Here is a 17,958-nt window from a genome sequence, read left to right as displayed (position 1 = left end):
AAAAGCAGCGAGGAAAGGGAATTGGAAGGGTCGAGATAATCCATTTCCTGTATAGAAAGCAATTATTTTACCAAACATAAGGATTTAGCTTTCAATTAGTTTCGATCAATGCCAGAACCTTGTGTGAACCTTTTTCCATTCATACGTTCTATAGGCTTTTTAATCTCAAACTTGATTTCTTTTCAATTTATATATAATTGTATTATTCTTATATTATATTTTAATAGACTGCAATCTATCTACAGTTTTATTTATTTTATTTCATGTCAGACAAAATATTCTTGTACATATAAAATTATGATATTATGTCCAACCAACACGATTGATGGGAGTTTGGACAAATATATTTAAGCCTGTCGACCACCGTGGATTTAAATATTAAAATCAGGCGACGCAAAGAAAAGTACACAAACCGGAAATTAATTTCTCGATACGACCGGTCGGAAAGTTTCGAGCAAACAGTAGCGACTGCATTCGAATCGTCGACGTTGAATTGTCTTTCGAAAATCCGAGACGGAAGAAGCACGGGAACGAAACTTTCATATTGCTTCTGCTAAACTCTGTCGCGGAACGATCAATCGAGAAATACGCCTGAACGCGGGACGGTTATCAAGGCGAGGCAAAGAGTCACGCGAGATTCTTGAACCCACTTTACCATCTAATATCTGGCTTTTACGCGATGGTACTTTTATTACGGCACCGGCGCTGCAATAGCGACGGGATCTAACTAAATTTATGGAGTATCGATAGCGCGAGAGCTTTCTTAAAGAGATCAAAGCACCATCTACCCCCCCCCACCTGAAGGAATTTCTCCAACGAGTTATTTACATTTTCCCCGTCGCTTCCTCCTTCTCGCGATACACTCTCTCTCGTTCGACGACCCTATAAATTCGCGCGATCGAATTTTCTACCGTGAACGGTGACCCTTCTTTCTTTTTTATACGCGATCACGCAATTGGGACAGGTCGAATTTAGCGAGAAAGTGGTAATACTTATTTTTAGGAGTCTGAAAGGTTCCTACGGTGATTTATTCTCGAGTTATTATTATTATTCATTTATTAACGGGAATACACCCTTTAGTACAAAAGATGCAAGGAACTACAAATGTGGATTTTACATAAACATTATCGTTTATAAGATTTTAACAAAATAAATTAATTTACAATACGTTGCAAGGATAATTTTAGACACTAATGATTGTTCAATGTAAAAAAATTCGAGTAGGTGATGAAATTTTTCGGCGAAATTAAAAAATTTCAAATCGTTTAAAAAAAATTATTTTCGATTGCAGGGGTTAATTACAATCATTTTTGGTCATTAGACATACCCCCGAAATCCTATGCATTTTCGAGTAAAAAATTCTTTACCGAAAATATGATGCCTGACCATACCATTGATATATTTCACTGAAATTTCATGCGAATCTTTAAAATGTCATAACTTCTGAACGGATTGGCCGATTTTAATGTTTCAAAATGCAAAAGACGCGTATTTTGGCGAAGAATATGTAGACATTCCAAAAATATTCGAGAAGGTGATCCTTGACCCCGTAAACTGAGAAAAACCCCATAAAAGTGGTACAAATTTCAAACGTCCATAATTTCTACAATAGTGAACGTATCTCAATAAAATTTAGTATGGAAGTAGAGTTTATGGGTACCTACAAAAAAGTATTAAACAACTTTTCTGTGGGGCGTCAAACAAATTTATTAAAAATGAAAAACGAATGTTAAGGAACATCGACAGGGGTTAGTTAGCTGTTGAAATTTTTCGGCGAAAAAAAGAATTTCAAATCGTTCTGTGAAAATTATTTTTGGTTCTAGGGGTCTATTACAATCACTTTTGGTCATTAGACATACCCCCGAATTCCTACGCACGTTTGAGAAAAAAATTCCTCACCGGAAATATAATTTCTGGCCAGAAATATTCGCCCGAAATTTCATGCAAATATTTGAAACACCACAACTCCTGAACGAACTGGACGATTTTAATGTTTCAAAATGCAAACGACGCATATTTTAGTGAAGTATATGTAGAAATTCCAAAAATAATCGATAAGTTGATTTTTGACCCCGCAAAATGAGATAAACCCCATAAAAATGATCTAATTTTCAAATAGCCATAACTCTTACAATAGGGAACATATTTCAATGAAACTTTTTTCTCAAGTAGAGCTCATAGGTACCTACAAAAAAGTATTGGACAACTTTTCTGTGGGGCGTCAAACAAATTTATTAAAAATGAATAAAATTCAAGTATGTGCCTAAATTCTTCGATAAAAAAAAAAAATTTTAAATCGTTTTAGAAAAATTATTTTTGGTTGCGAGGGTCTATTACAATCATTTTTGGTCAATACACAGACCCTCGAATTCCTACGCACTTTCGAGAAAAAAATTCTTTACCAAAAATATACTGTGTGACCAGAAATGTTCCTATAACTTTTTAACGAAGCCTCAATCAACAAATTGGTATCCTTGGTTTTCGTCTTATTTTGGCCTCTAGAATCTCCCATTTAAATTTTTCCCAGGGGTGGCCGAACACCCTGTATATTATAAATAGTAAAGGTCCCAAATATGAACCTTGTTGGATACCAGATGTAAGATTAATATCTCTCGAGTAATTGTTATTGAATTTACCTATATGAACTCTGATAAAAAACTGGATATTAATTGTTAATTGAATTTGAAAATTAATCGACAACCGTGCAGTCGAGCACGATTCCCGCGTCTGACCATTACTCGATACTTCTACTTGGCTAATCGAGACCATTGTACGCGTAATCAGTGAATGCTCATGATCGATTTTCTGGAAAACGAAGCATTATTCGACTCAATCCTGTTAAGAGACACGAGTTCCAACATTAAAATGATTTTTTAATGAAAGGTTTTGTAATTGCTATTCTTTTTTTTAAAAAAATTCGTCGACCAAACCTAAAATTTGTATTCGTCGTACGTGAATAAAATTAGTCCCCAGTTCACGGTTACCTAATAATTAACAGCGATCGTTTGTCTTATCTCGCGCGTATGCTTTCCTAGCGACATTTCCCGCGAGCATTCCGCTCCGTCCACGCAATCAGCGCGAACCACACTGTCAGCGCTGTTATGCCGCGTCGTTTATAACCGCAGCGGTTATCGCGGAATTTTTTTCAAATGTTTACGAACCAACACCTGGACAGCGAAAACGTATCTTTTGGCCCTTTTTAAACCTCTCTCGACCGCTAATTCCGAAAGAAATCCCCGAAATTACAATTTTCAAGGGGATAGGAATACCGTAATTTCGGGAAACATCTGTGAAACAGCTTTGTTGGCTCGGCAAATTCTACTTGTCTTGGCAACGAACCGGTCTCCGGAATATTCAGCTAAACTTTATGGAAGTTTCGGGGGATTGTTAAGTCGAAGAAGGTGGAACAGAAGGAAATGGAAAGAGACGAGTACGTTTCTGGGGGTTTGTTAGTATATACGATGAGTCGCCTAACATGGCGGAGAGACGAGAAATCCGTACGGGGCGGGTACGATCGGACGCAGAATGATTTATCGGGGGTTGTATGTGTTATCGTAAAAGTGGAAGGTTGGTAATTGTGTACGTTTACTGGCGATACAGTCGCTGATAAAATAAATAGAACCACTGAATTTCATTTGTATTGCTCGTACACCTCTGTCTTCGAATCTCTGTCTATTTTTATTCGAGTAATAGAAAGTAAAATGTAGTATATTGCCATAATTAAAATCTATGTTTAAAATGACTGATCGTCGCAGGATTACATAAAGTTAAGTTTATTCTATCTTTAGTTCATGTTTATGTATTTATGGGAAATTTTAATTCTTGAAAAAGTACAAAATGTACTCAAGATACGAATTATTATATTTAGACTTTAAGACAACCTACGAAGCTCCAATTTCATAAATTCTATCAATAACAATATTACGTTTCTATAATTCTGTGCTGCGTTAAAAATTTGTTTAATCTTGGATTTTCAATTGCTCGTTTCAATGAAGACTATAAAAATGTCTATACAAGATAAACACGAAATATTAGTTTTGTGATGAACTGTGACAGTACGAAGAGTTGTATTGTGGGAAATTCGAGTATTTTGATGGTGAATATAATCATAGTCGCGAAAGGATCAACGCTTGAAGTTGAACTATCGTCGAACAGCGGATCTCCGCGATTAAACTGAATTCGTAATAAACACTCGAGTTCGTTAATTCTATTAAATTGGAGTTCATAACGAAGTTACGGGGCCGTTCGCCCCGAAATCTGCTGGATTATCACTCTCGCGAAATTGACCGTACGCCCGAAACTCAATTTTTATTAAGTCCTCCCCGTTGCCTTTTCGGTCCCATCCTGATTTCACCGTGCAAAGCAATTATTCCGCTGTTACGCGTTAAATTTCACGGTTAATTGCACCCCCGTCCGGCAAACGCTCGCTTTAAACCACCCGAAATCGCGTGTACCGCCGAAGGAGTTGCCCAACCGGAAGTGCACCGACCACCCCTCGTCACTTACGGTTCCTTTAACTGAGTGTCGACAAAAATTTTGCAACCGAACGCTTCGATTTTCATTTTTTTCATAAATTTCTAGTGACATCTAGTTAATTTTTTTTTTCGAACTGGAATCTATGGGGATGAGCATTACGAAAAAATTTTGTTAATAGAACCCTCTGATTGTATTTTCAGTATATGTATATATAGTAAATACAAATGTCTATTAATATAATTGCGTTTAAAAGGATAAATGGATATTAACAAAATTACATTTTAAAATTTTCTACTCTTATTTGAAAATCTGATTAGAATTTGTGTGGAATCGACAATGATGATTTTCGTGTTTTCGAAGCGTTTAAAAATAGTTTGAGGAAATCTGAACCTGAATAAACGTTGCTGACTCTCCAAATGAATTTTAACAAAATTATATTTTTAAATTTTCTATTCTCATTTGAAAATCTCATTAGAATTTGTGTGGAATCTACAATGATGATTTTCGTGTTTTTGAAGCGTTTAAAAATAGTTTGAGGAAATCTTAATCCGAATAAACGTTGCTGACTGTCCAAATGAATTTTAACGAAACTCCGTTTAAAAATTTTCTATTCTCATTTGAAAATCTGATTAGAATTTGTGTCGACAAAGATGATTTTCGTGTTTTTGAAGAGTTTAAAAATAGTTTGAGGAAATCTTAATCCGAATAAACGTTGCTGACTGTCCAAATGAATTTTAACGAAACTCCGTTTAAAAATTTTCTATTCTCATTTGAAAATCTGATTAGAATTTGTGTCGACAAAGATGATTTTCGTGTTTTTGAAGAGTTTAAAAATAGTTTGAGGAAATCTTAATCCGAATAAACGTTGCCGACTGTCTATGTAAGTGTAGTTTGTTCGATTTTTGTCCCCCGATATTGTTAGCAAGGATTAAACGTCAATCGCACGTGGAAGTAAGCGGCAGACTGTAGCATACCGAAAGAGTAGTTTTTATATTTTTTTTTTTTTTTTTTATTTCCCCGTCGACGCGATTGATTGAAAGCTTTTAGCGTACGCGATCGAGCGACAAAGCCGTTTGCGAGAATCGCGCAACGGAAACTTCTGTCGTCCACGGGCCATCGAGAGTCGTAAATTGGTCGTTGTAATACTGGGAAGCCTGTTACTTATGCACCGTGTGAAATACTACCGTGTCCATAATTTCACCGTGGGATATCTTTAAGCTCCGAGCAATTCATATATCAGCTACCGCGGAAAAGTAACTGGCTACGGCGAAGATCGAGAACTATAACTCCCCTACAAGGGATGAACGTCTTCCTTTTCAATTTCTCACGTGTAAACTACGCCGTTTCATAATGCTATCCAAGCCTGTAATCTCGTACAGATTTCTTTAATATCGTGGGAATTAATTTATTTGGATACTTGGCGAAAATTTCTGTCATAGGAGCCAAAGTCCACTTTCAAAAGCTATCCACAAGAATAGCTTTTTATATTTGAAATAAATATTAAAAGAAATTTTAATTTTAAGGGGAACCTCAACAGAAGATTTATATTATTCTGACAATTTCTTTACTCATTCTTTATATGGAGAATTTCTTAGATTTATCTAGTTTACTTGCAAAGCTCATGATAAGTCAAGCTGGATATGTGACCCAACTTTACAATCTGGTAGGATTAGAAAATTAACAGAAAATTTATATTTGACAATTTCTTTACTCTTTTATATAGAGAAAATATATGTTTTCTTTTTTAAACGAATCTGAGTGAACACACATTGCTTAGATTTATCTAGTTCACTTGCAAAGCCTATGATAAGCCAAGTTGGATATGTGACCCAAATTTACAATCTGGTAGGATTAGAAAATTAACAGAAAATTTATATTTGACAATTTCTTTACTCTTTTATATAGAGAAAATGTATGTTTCCTTTTTTAAACGAATTTGAGTGAACACACATTTCTTGGATTTATCTAGTTTACTTGCAAAGTCCATGATAAGTCAAGCTGGATATGTGACCCAAATTCAGAAACTGGTAGGATTAGAAAATTAACAGAAAATTCATATTACTTTGACAATTTCTTTACTCATATATTTTCTCTACATAAAAGAACGTTTCCTTTTTTAAACGAATTTGAGTGAACACACATTTCTTGGATTTATCTACTGTAAATGTACCTGCAAAGCTCATGGTAAGTCAAGCTAGATATGTGACCCAAATTCGCAATCTGGTAGGATTAGGGTTAAATACTGTGCATTGCTGGTAAGTTGACAGTCGGCACAGCAAGCAAAACTAACTCGCTACAGTTCTCGATTACTACATGCGTCCATTTAAGCCATTAACGGAAACGCGTGTGCCTCGTCTTTATGGTTTTGCTCGAACGGGTAAGCATATTTCACTAAGACTAATCACATTTGCGTGTTTCACTGTACATTGGTATCGAATCGTTTAGATATGAGCATCAATCTCAGGAATAGTGTCTCCTAATAGAACAAATTTCCAACTTCAATTTTTGGAACAACTATCTTGCTTTTCTATTACAGTATCACACTCAGAAGTCCACCATTTTTAATCGTTTACAAAAATCCAAATTTGTCTAAAATCTAGTTTTTTGAGACACTAAATAATACATCCCCCAGAAATTTTCTGGCGAAATTAAAAAATTTCAAATGGTTTTAAAAAAATTATTTTCGGTTGCAGGGGTCAATTACAATCATTTTTGGTCAATACACTTACCCTCGAAATCCTACGCACTTTCGAGAAAAAAATTCTTTACCGAAAATATGATGTCTGACCATACCATTGATATATTTCACTGAAATTTCATGCGTATCTTTAAAATGTCATAACTTCTGAACGGATTGGCCGATTTTAATGTTTCAAAATGCAAACGACGCGTATTTTAGTAGACAATTTTTAATCGGTTACAAAAATTCAAATTTTTCTAGAACCTAGTTTTCTGAGACACTAAATAATACATACCCCTGAAATTTTCTGGAGTTTTAGACGACTACGATTCATAAATAATAATAATTAATAATAATGATAATAATAATAATAATAATAATAATAATAAAAAATAATAATTAAATCATAGCGTGCTAAATTTTGCATTATTTATAAAAAAAATTAATAGTAGTTCGTTCAGTATCTTGCTCTCCTATTACAGTATCATATTCAGAAGTCGACCATTTTTAATCTTTTACAAAAATCCAAATTTGTCTAAAATCTAGTTTTCTAAGACACTGAAAAATACATACCCCTGAAATTTTCTGGATTTTTAGACATCTACGATTGATAAATAATTCAATCACAACGTGCTAAATTTTGTATTATTTACAAAAAAAAATTAATAATAGTTCATTCAGTATCTTGCTTTCCTATTACAATATCACACTCAGAAGTCGACCATTTTTAATTGTTTACAAAAATCCAAATTTTTCTAGAACCTAGTTTTCCAAGACACTAAAAATTTTATGAATTTTATGAAAAAGATTGATGAATAATTCAATCATAACGTGCAAAATTTTCCATTAATTACAACAAAAATTAGCAGTAGCTCATTTAGTAAATAATTCCAGTACTTTCAACAAATAATTTTCTACCACTGTTATCAGAAGGGATCATATTTTTCAGAACCTTTTCGACAATATTGTACGATAAAATTCTCGACTGGAATTTCGTTTGATTTTCTTTAACGACGAAAACGGTTCGACTGTTAACTGCTCGCAAAGAGTCAAGCATAGAGATAAACAAAGTTCCCGAATAACCCAAGTTCGCCACTAAACAAGCCCGAGTGTTAAACGCCGCGAGACTCGTCGCTGTAACTCGAACATCCCTTCGCGTATCGGTGTAGTTTTCTTCCTTTCTCGCGCGACTCTAAAGCGGAAGCGGAATAAAAGCTGAAACCGGAGATATAAGACGGCTTTTTATTCCGTCCGTACACAGCGTGGAGAATATAAAAATCCTCGGGGGTCGTGCTTAGAAGCGCGACGACGTAAAATCCGCGATGCAGGCGGGACCGAAACGCGCGAGTATTCGTTTTAATAAAACTATGGATTGTAAAGTTGCGCGGGCGCGCGTGATGGACGTATTACTTACATGCAGGGAGCCGGTAATATCGCGACCATAATTCTTCCGTCGCGATTCCCGCGCCTGGAATGTGCCAGCTTTCTGGGATCGAAGGGCCCCGGGGGGGGGGGGGCGAAAGGGAAGGGAAGCAATTCATTTTATGGACGTTTAACGCTAGTCGTTCGCATGAACACTGCGACTAAAGCCACCGAACATTTATGAAATTAAACGTTGCGACCGTATAATGGCCGATTCTGGAAACTGGGACGTGCTTTAGCTTCTTTCTAAGCGACGCAAAATATTTCTGGAAATAACGATGGGGTGCAATATGGCGGTTGTGTTTCGAAATTGAATCACGCGTTTCCTTTTTCATGCAAAGGTGATGAGTTACGACCATTGATAACGCAATACTTCACGTTAGGGTAGCACTTTGTCCCAACAGGCCATCAAACGTTCCACCGCGGAGCGGTGAAACATTTTATTACTCGGTTCTTTACGCTGTTCATTAATTTTTTAAGTCGCGTGGCAGTTATACTCCAGCGATAGGTTTTAATTTTTATATCGGTCAACTGAGAAAGTTCTTTTTTTATTAGCGAGAAATTTCATTCCTTTGATGTTCCGTTCACGTTAGTAAATTAAATGTAAAATATGAAGGCAGGAAATTTGAATCATTTTTTATTTTGTTACTCGTATTAGAAATTCTCTAATATTGTATGATTATTATAAATTGTGAGGTCTTTATAAATGAAAAATTTCATTCCTTGGATGTTTCGTTATGTTTTTAAATTGATACATTCACTTTTTAGATCAAAACCAAAGAATATTCTGCAAGACCCAAAATGTTAATTGTAGACCATTGTAAACTAAACCTAAAATTTGTTACAGTACTTATTTTTGTAACCTTGTTAAAATCCACAAATCATGTTCAAATTTATTTCCCTCGACGCTTTTCAATTTGAGAATTAATTTTTTTAGTTCTATAGTTGAAAATTCTGTGTCCCATATATGGGTCACATGGCAATCCAGTTGCAACATGGTTGATCCAGAAACGTGTTCGTCCGTTTTAACGGGTGAAAAATAATAAAACGATCGCGGTGGGAGAGAGAAAAGACATCCAATTCGCTGCACGTTGATCTAGCAATAGAGGGTACACGTATATAGCTGGATATAGTCGCGTTAAGGGAAGCAGTAGGCGAAGCAAAGACACGCAATCTTTTATAACTACAACGAAAGAGATGGGATTTCTACTTCTTCTCGTTTCTATGCATAAACTGCGACCGTGCAGCGATACTAACTTCTGAAAATAGGTCTTACAACGGGATAGAGAGAACATATCAAAGAATTCAATACGTGTCTGGTCATTTACTCGGGTTTTCTTACGATACTCGGTTAATGGAATTTCTTCGTTGATTTAAGAAACGTATTTCTACGATTTTTCCAGAAACAGGAATTCCATACAATTTTCTTAAATTCTGAACGTTACTATATTTGTAAAATTTATATTACTCCTCTGTCATCCTCTAGTTTTACATTTTTTAAATTTTATTCTTACATGCTTCTGTAAATTTCAGTTCGTAGATATTTCTTATTGAAGATTTTATAATAGTTTCGAAAATTTATCAAATTTTGGATTGTTTTACGATTTTACATTTATAAGATTGTTCTACATCACAAAAAACTAAAACCTAAAATAAAATACTATTGTATTACAGTTGCAAAGTTGTACAGTCACAGAATTGCAAATTTATAACATCGTGAATTAACAGAGGGTTGCAGATTTACAAAATTGCAGGCCCGTAAATTTGCAAAGTGGTCACATCGTGAAATTGTAAAGCTGTCAAACTGTAGAATTGTACTGTTAAAAATATTAACAAATAAAAATTCATAAAATAGAGACTAACACGTCGCATCACTTAATACCGTATATTAAGCGAACGTCGTTTCAGAGATACGAGTAATCAAAGTACCTCGTCGTATGTTACAGACATTTTTGTCACACACAAATTCTCTGACAGTAGAAAAAGTGTGGACCGTAGCCGCGTGTAATAGGTAGTCATTAATATGTATCGATATCGACGTCGTCGCTGGACGTCAGTCGCGCAACAGAGAACTCCGCGAGACCGTCGAGCACACCGCGACAACATAGTTGTCAAATGAGTGGATTTATTAGCAACAGTAAACCAACCCACGGATACGCGTGACGTGTACCCGTTGTACGCCGGGTCAATGCGATTCAACGTGACGCGGGACAATGTACGTGTATAATATGCGACAGGGGGCACAGGTCAGTTTGTTTCGTGCCCGTAATATACGTCGCCATATTCTTTCGCGGCGGTTCAGATACGCGAAAACATATGAATTAGAACCGTAGAATCGCGAACGATGGACGCGACACAGAGTCGCGTAAATATTCCCGGCGTAGAACCGTGAATACGTAGATTAGATTTTATACCAACAAAGTGTGACAGTGGGGCGAGGGTGGGGCGTGCTATTATGGAACCGCGAAACCGTAGAATTGTAAAACATGGTATCGCGACACTGTTACGTCCATTGAAGTTCAGATTCGTACAATTTGATAACCGTCGAGCGATAAAGCTGTACCTGGCTCGTAAAAGTTTTGTGTCACGGGGTGTGTCCCGCAAAACGTAGCGTTACGGAACAGGTGATTCTACGTGAAAATTGTAGATCGAATGGGGGGGAATGCAATTTTCGAAATAGCGGCTCTTTTGCGAAACGATTCATTTAAAACGTGCAGTTCATTTTTTTAAAATGGGCTTCAATTGTATTTCTCTTCCTGTGGAATCTACTGTTTTTGGGGGGAATTAGAAAAATGTTAAATGGGGGCATAATAATGTGCACTGTGTAATATTTTACTTTTTCTTTTAATTTAAATATTTATGGAAGTATTGGTCGAATGATTATTTTCTGTAAAATACATATTTTATTAAAAGGACTATCTATCGTCTTGCAAGGTTAACCCTTCGTAGACTGATATTTTGGTGCAGATATTTATGGTCGTCTGTTGCTAATATTGTATTAAGTCTAGGAATAGATTATCGTTACTAGAGTGTGGATCTTTATGCAAATTCATATTTTTATTAATACGAGAACCACCAAAGCAATCAAAATGATCCATTTGAAATTTTTAATAAAACTTGTAAAAAATGTGCTAGACTGAATTTCTGAAAATTTATCTTAACTTCTTTAAGAGAATGAATGAAACACTTATTTCCATTGCATTACACATTTCTTCGTGTATCTATATATCGTTATAATTTCTTTGGTACAAATAAATATACTACATATATATATATATACATACAATTATATACTATAATTGTTGGTAGTTCTAGTGTTAATAGAATTAGTGAAATGAAGCTTTGTATAGGGTTCTCTCAACCCCTAAATAATTCGTATCTTATTTTAAGTATCTCTTATATTTTTACATATTAACTGCATTCTGTAGTTTTTTGAGAATTAAAACTTCCCACAAATGTCATTCATCAGCTGAGAAACGTCAGAAATAATTATCAGAGATTATTTCCACACCTAACATCTAGTTTGACTATTTATAAATATACATTAAAGTCAATAAATCAATTTCTTTTATAAATGGGAAATTTCATCCCTTGGATGTTTCGTTCACGTTTGTAAATAGAATATAAAATATAAAACATTTCACAAAGTACGCTTTTGATAGTATAATTAATGGATAAATGCTTTGAATAATAGGAAAGCAAGCAGTTTGAATCACTTGTTGATTTTGTTATTCGTATTAGTAATTCTCTGATATTGTATGATTATTATAAATTGTAAGGCCTTTAAATATGTTATTCCACGGTTGATTTAGAAACGTGTTCGTTTTAATATATCGTCAATTAAGGGAATTATTTTTTATAAATGAAAAATTTCATTTAAATTAGAAAAATTAATTCTTCAATCGAGGTATTAAAAGAAATAAATCTGGGTAGGGTTCGTTAATTTTATTGGGTTACAAAAATCCTATGATTTTTCAGCTAAGAAAAGTCAGAAATAATTACCAAAGATTATTTCCACATATCTAATTTGACTATTTATAAATATTCATTAAAGTCACTATATAGAAAGCTCGAATACAGATATAGATATTAAACACATAAATTTACATAAATTGTTCTATTTATGACATAACGCTGTCGTTTACATTCGTGTGGGGGGAGTCCCCACCCTCGTTAGAATTACGTACACTGTTATCAATATGTTTATCGAGTATGAAACGTGTCCATCGATACCGTCACGAGGAACACGTATCGATTCCGTTTGATATCGTTCGATACTAAATTATCAACATTTCCATTACCACCGATATCGGTCTCGATCGCTTTCAAATGAACGTTGCACTTTTTCCACGTTCCCAATTTCTATTTACCTTGAAACGTTATTACAACAAAATCGACTGGCTCGAACCCTCGCGTCCAAAGCATCGCGTTTATATCAAATTCGAATCTCGCTCCCGCGATAAAACATCGGTCACAAATATTTGCAGGTCGGAGGTGATTAAAAAACTCGCGGTTCATCTGCAGCCCTACGCCTGGACGAGTAAAATCTCGTTTCGCGAAAGCAACGCGAAAAATACTACCCGACGGAGAATAATCGTTTAAATAAAACGACATTTCCACGAACGTAGTAATTAAAACATTCGTGGTTACGTTATTAACCCCTCGCGCGCGGTGTCTGCGCCATACTGTTACGATCTCACGTCGGAAAATTCTTCAGAAACTTCTATAAATTAACAAAAATTGATTTCCTCGGTAGATATGCACCTAATTAATTAGTTAAACTGTACTGAACACGTTGGATAAAGTAACTATCAGGTAAACGTTGATTTCTAATATATTTATTCGACGCAAATATTTTCCTTCGTTACAAGTCGAAAAGTAATAAAAAAACAGTAAATATGCACATATTAACATTACAAATTTTTTTAATATGCGAAAGGAGAAATTCCATACAATAAAAATATTTTACTCCATTACAGGTGGATACAACAAAATAAATTAATTAAAAAAACAGAATATATGCACATAGTAACGTTTAAATTATTTTTTTAATAATCAGAATGTGAAATTTTGTTCGATAAAAATATTTTACTTCGTTACATGTCGATAGAAAAAAATAAATTAATAAAAAGGGCAGGATATATGCATATATTAACGTTAAAACAATTTTTTAATATTCGAATGAAGAAATTCTATACAATAAAAATATTTTCCTCCATTATAGGCTGATATAAAGAAATAAATTTATGAAAAAAAGCAGGACATATGTACATATTGATATTAAAATTTTTTTTTTTGATAATCAGAAGGTGAAATTTTGCTCAATAACAATATTTTGCTCCGTGACAGGTCGATAGAAAAAAATAAGTTAATAAAAATAGCAAAATATATGCACATATTGACATTAAAATTTTTTTTGTTGACAATCAGAAGGTGAAATTTTACTCCTTCATGGGGTGGTTAAGTAACGAAACGAAACGATTTGTGATCGACTTTCTCAGGTCGAAGAGTATCGATATCGACGAGGAACGGTTCGATGGCGGGAATTACGATTCCTGCACGATTATTCGACGCGTCTGGGCAGGTGTTCCCGTGGCTTTTTCGTCTTATTTCAGAGCGGAACGCCTCGGGCGAGAAGGGTTTGCGGGCGACCGACGCCCCGCGGGCTAGTTTCCTGAAACCGGTCCTTGGAGGACGTTCCGTGCTCATACACGGATCTTTCTCGTTCGTCGACTCTGAACGGGTTTTCTTCGTTCCACTTTCTACGGGATTTTCCGATCGGCCAAGTGGATTTGCGGCCACGAATCGATGTTCTTTTAACATGTCGTGCGTGCGGGGATCGTAAATTCGCGCTTTTTATGGTAACGAGAACGTCGCTGGAAAATTGCTAAGTGAAAATGCGAGCGATTCGAGCCGTAGTTTACTGGGTCTATTAAATAGAAATACAGGCTGCTTTGCAAGTAGACAGAATTTAGACAAACACCTCGACACATTCTTTATCGCGTGTCATATACATACGTGATAAACTGTAAGTCTAACAAATTCTAAATAATTTCATTTATTACCACGATTAATTTATACAACCTTACAACATTTTTGTTTTAATATTTCGGGGACCAGTTGATTAACAACGAAGAGAATTTTTTGTATTAAAAAGGGGTAGAAGTTCATTATCTTTCTTATTAGACAAGAAATAAAAGAGACTTTGTGTAAATTTAATGGAAACGACACTAAAAAGCAATAAATAATAATTATAATCATTTCAGTACTGCAGATGACACAAACGTGAGACTAAAATTTCCCCTGTATTAATTTCATTTCATTTTTAATTACAACACGAATGAGTACGTACATAATTATTTGAGGGGTCGAATAAGAACATTCGTCGTTTGAAAGAGGGTAAAGAGAGTGTAAGATTTTTTCTGTGGAACTGTAGGTGCTCGGGCATCATAAATCCTAAAAGGGCGTTATCTGTGGCATCTGGATCGAGCAAAGTAGTCTCCTTTAGTGAATTATTTAAGCAGCGGAGTAGGTGGTAGTTAGCGCGAGATAAATGGGGGATGTGAGACACATGGACCAACGTGTACAGCGTACAATGTAAACAAAGAACAATGAGACACAAAAGTAACAAAAAGAATAGATATTCTTGGGCAGAGAAAATCCTTTTGTAAAATGTTCTAAATTTATGTGGTGGGAACTTTGGTAGTAACTGTCGATGGGAGATAAATCTACTGCCACGATCATAGTACTTTTTTTTTTTACCAGACAACACAAATTCTTAAAATAAACAAATATTGTTGTGTACAGGAATTTATTCAAACGAGTATTCGACTTTGGAAAAATACGACAAAATTTCTTTTACAGCATGAATTAAAAACTAATAGTTATTTAACAGGCAAAAACTTACATAAAGATTTGGTTAAACGCAAACGTATGACCGTAGTTGTTTAGTTGTGAGTTTCTGGCCGTATACACTTTCTGTTAAAACGATTACAATAAATTCGTGGTTAGTTAAAACCAAAAATAATGAAAAGCAGTTGTCACGAAAATATTCCAGTGTTCGTCAGCATTATATTTTTGTATTTAACAGCTTTTTGTACACCATTCTTTATGCATTCTCGAACACGTGACAAGCAGTTTCTGTTTTGTTTGTTCCAGCATGGAGGCTCACACGGCGAAAGGATTGTTCGTACCCGGTGATTTTCAAAATTCACCTGTACCCAACATCGTTCTCTGTTTTTCCCGTGGATTTCGATGTCCCTGGATTTGACAAATTTTAATTATCCTTTTTAAGAATGACGCGCGGGGCCAGCGTGATTTCATAACGATGTCGCATGCGCGTAGCGACGAACAACGTCACCGTAGAAACTTTAATTAAACGTAACCGGGAGTTTATGCGGAGATTTAAAAATTCAGAGCGGGTTGCGTGGCCGGCGAATCGATTAAAAATGTAATTTTCTCGCTTTCTCTTTCATTTCACTTTGCCGTGTTTTGCATTTTCGAGTCACTGTAGGCTTAAATATTTTAAATTATACTCTGCACTCGATCCGTACGAATAGCTTTAAATTCCAAAAGATCGGAAACGATCTTGATCTTTGTTAAAGGAAAAAAAGCGAAACAACTTAGGCGCCGTGAAGGACAGATAATGACGAGTAGGCGCGGGAAATATAATACAAAGGGAGGAAATTGGCAACATTTCAGAAGTAAAATTCGTCGGCTGGAAATGAATTTATGGGAAGAATGCCTCGAGAAAGTGGATTGCCCGCAATGCAGCATTTATCCCGGAAATTCCGAAAGAAAACAATGACTACGACCGTTTCAATTTCTCATACTCGCTTTTGTTGCCGTGGAATCACGATAGTTGCACGAAAGTTTCCTTGACGAGTGAGAACGAGTGTATATTTCACGCTTTTTCATCCATTGATTCCACATATTTACCATAAAAACATCCGAATTCTCTAAAATAGTGCGTTTCCTCGCTCGAATGTTTTTACTGGGAAAACAAATTACCGTAAATTCCTTTGTCCATAGTGTCTAGGACCGGCTAAAACGGAATGCAATGTCCAGACAGTCCCAGACACGAACCAGTAATGTGTTAAGGCAAATTCCAAGTTCTTCCCTCACCCGCACAATACCACTACGTTTGGTTCGAATTTTTCTCTCTAATTTCTACAATAATTCCTACATCGATAGAAATTATATTTTTCCTTCGATTTGTATGTTTCGTTTTCACCACCGTATATAATCCAACTCGTAAGATACATGTAGAACTTCCCTTTCCAGTTTTCCCATCAATTTTTCATTCGACTTTCGAAGTTGTCTGTATAGAGTTACTCAGATATTCTGCTTGAAACTTGAGTACTTTGAGAAATTAATTAAATAAATTTTTTGATCGAAATATTAAAAAAAATAAATCTGGGTAGGGTTCGTTAATTTTATCGAGTTACAAAAGTACTATGACAAGTTTCAAGTTACGTAGTTTACAGTTTTGGTCTTGTAGAAAAATTTAAAAAGAGTGATTATTCAAACCAAAATGCCTTTTTCCAAAGATTAACTATGAAAATCTGTGTCTAAATATTTTTAATAATTCCAGCCTAAAGGGTAGAACAAGATTATCGATTGGAAATTTTCTAAATCGAGATGCCATTTGTATTCGTCAGTGGGTGGCGAAAAAATTGGCGTAAAAAAGTACGATTTGGAAAGCCCGGCACGAATCTCTCCCACGCGTTTGTTTTGTTTTTGGAAAGAACGTTCCGGCAGCGAGGCGAGGATGATTTAGATTCTGGAATACAGCGTATATAAGGAACGCAAGAGTGGAGCTTACCTATATATCGGTGCGTCCGCCTCCTCCTTGTACCAAATAACTAGATGTAGCTTGTCCCCAGGGACTGGCGGTTCCACTTCGCACGGTAACTGAGCAGTTCCACCTGCCACTGCCTCCACATCTATCATTGTCCCTGCAATGACAAAGACGAGCCGAGAGTCAGATATATTGTATAACAAGAAACCGCCGTTGGACAGAGTTTGCATCAAATGACCCACTTTACCGATCGAAAGTACAGTTATCAATCTTCATTCTTTCGGGAGAAATTCATTCTTCCATCCAACAACGTTCGTATAATTGCCAGGGAAACGTAATTCTCCATCGTGCCCACTCGTTACGAGTTTTGGGGTAATTAACGCTTTCGATGACGTTCTACGAAGCTAGGAATCCGCGTAAATTTACGTAGAAATTTGAATATTGACACGTTGTACAATTTTTCATGAGTAATTTTCAATTGTAACTTAAAATAAACTCTCTAAACTTTGTCCTATTCAAATTTATTTAACATTTCAATTTCAAAATGAATTGTTTTAGTTCCATAGTGGGAAAGTCTTGT

The 17,958-nt window shown here is 35.4% G+C and overlaps 1 protein-coding gene across 1 annotated transcript in view; it reads right to left on the bottom strand.

The window, feature by feature from the left end:
* Positions 1-17,530, bottom strand: part of LOC122400690 (nephrin-like) — a 109,696-nt gene extending 92,166 nt beyond the window's left edge. The window contains exon 1 of the mRNA XM_043402273.1: positions 17,403-17,530. Coding sequence (XP_043258208.1) covers positions 17,403-17,530 — 128 coding nt within the window. The remainder of the gene's footprint in view (positions 1-17,402) is intronic.
* Between the last annotated feature and the right edge of the window lie 428 nt (positions 17,531-17,958).

Source organism: Colletes gigas, unplaced genomic scaffold (assembly GCF_013123115.1).
Source record: "Colletes gigas isolate AHSC1104 unplaced genomic scaffold, ASM1312311v1 Colletes_gigas_Sc00019, whole genome shotgun sequence".
Lineage (NCBI taxonomy): Eukaryota > Metazoa > Arthropoda > Insecta > Hymenoptera > Colletidae > Colletes > Colletes gigas.
This window is presented reverse-complemented; position numbering and strand designations above follow the sequence as displayed.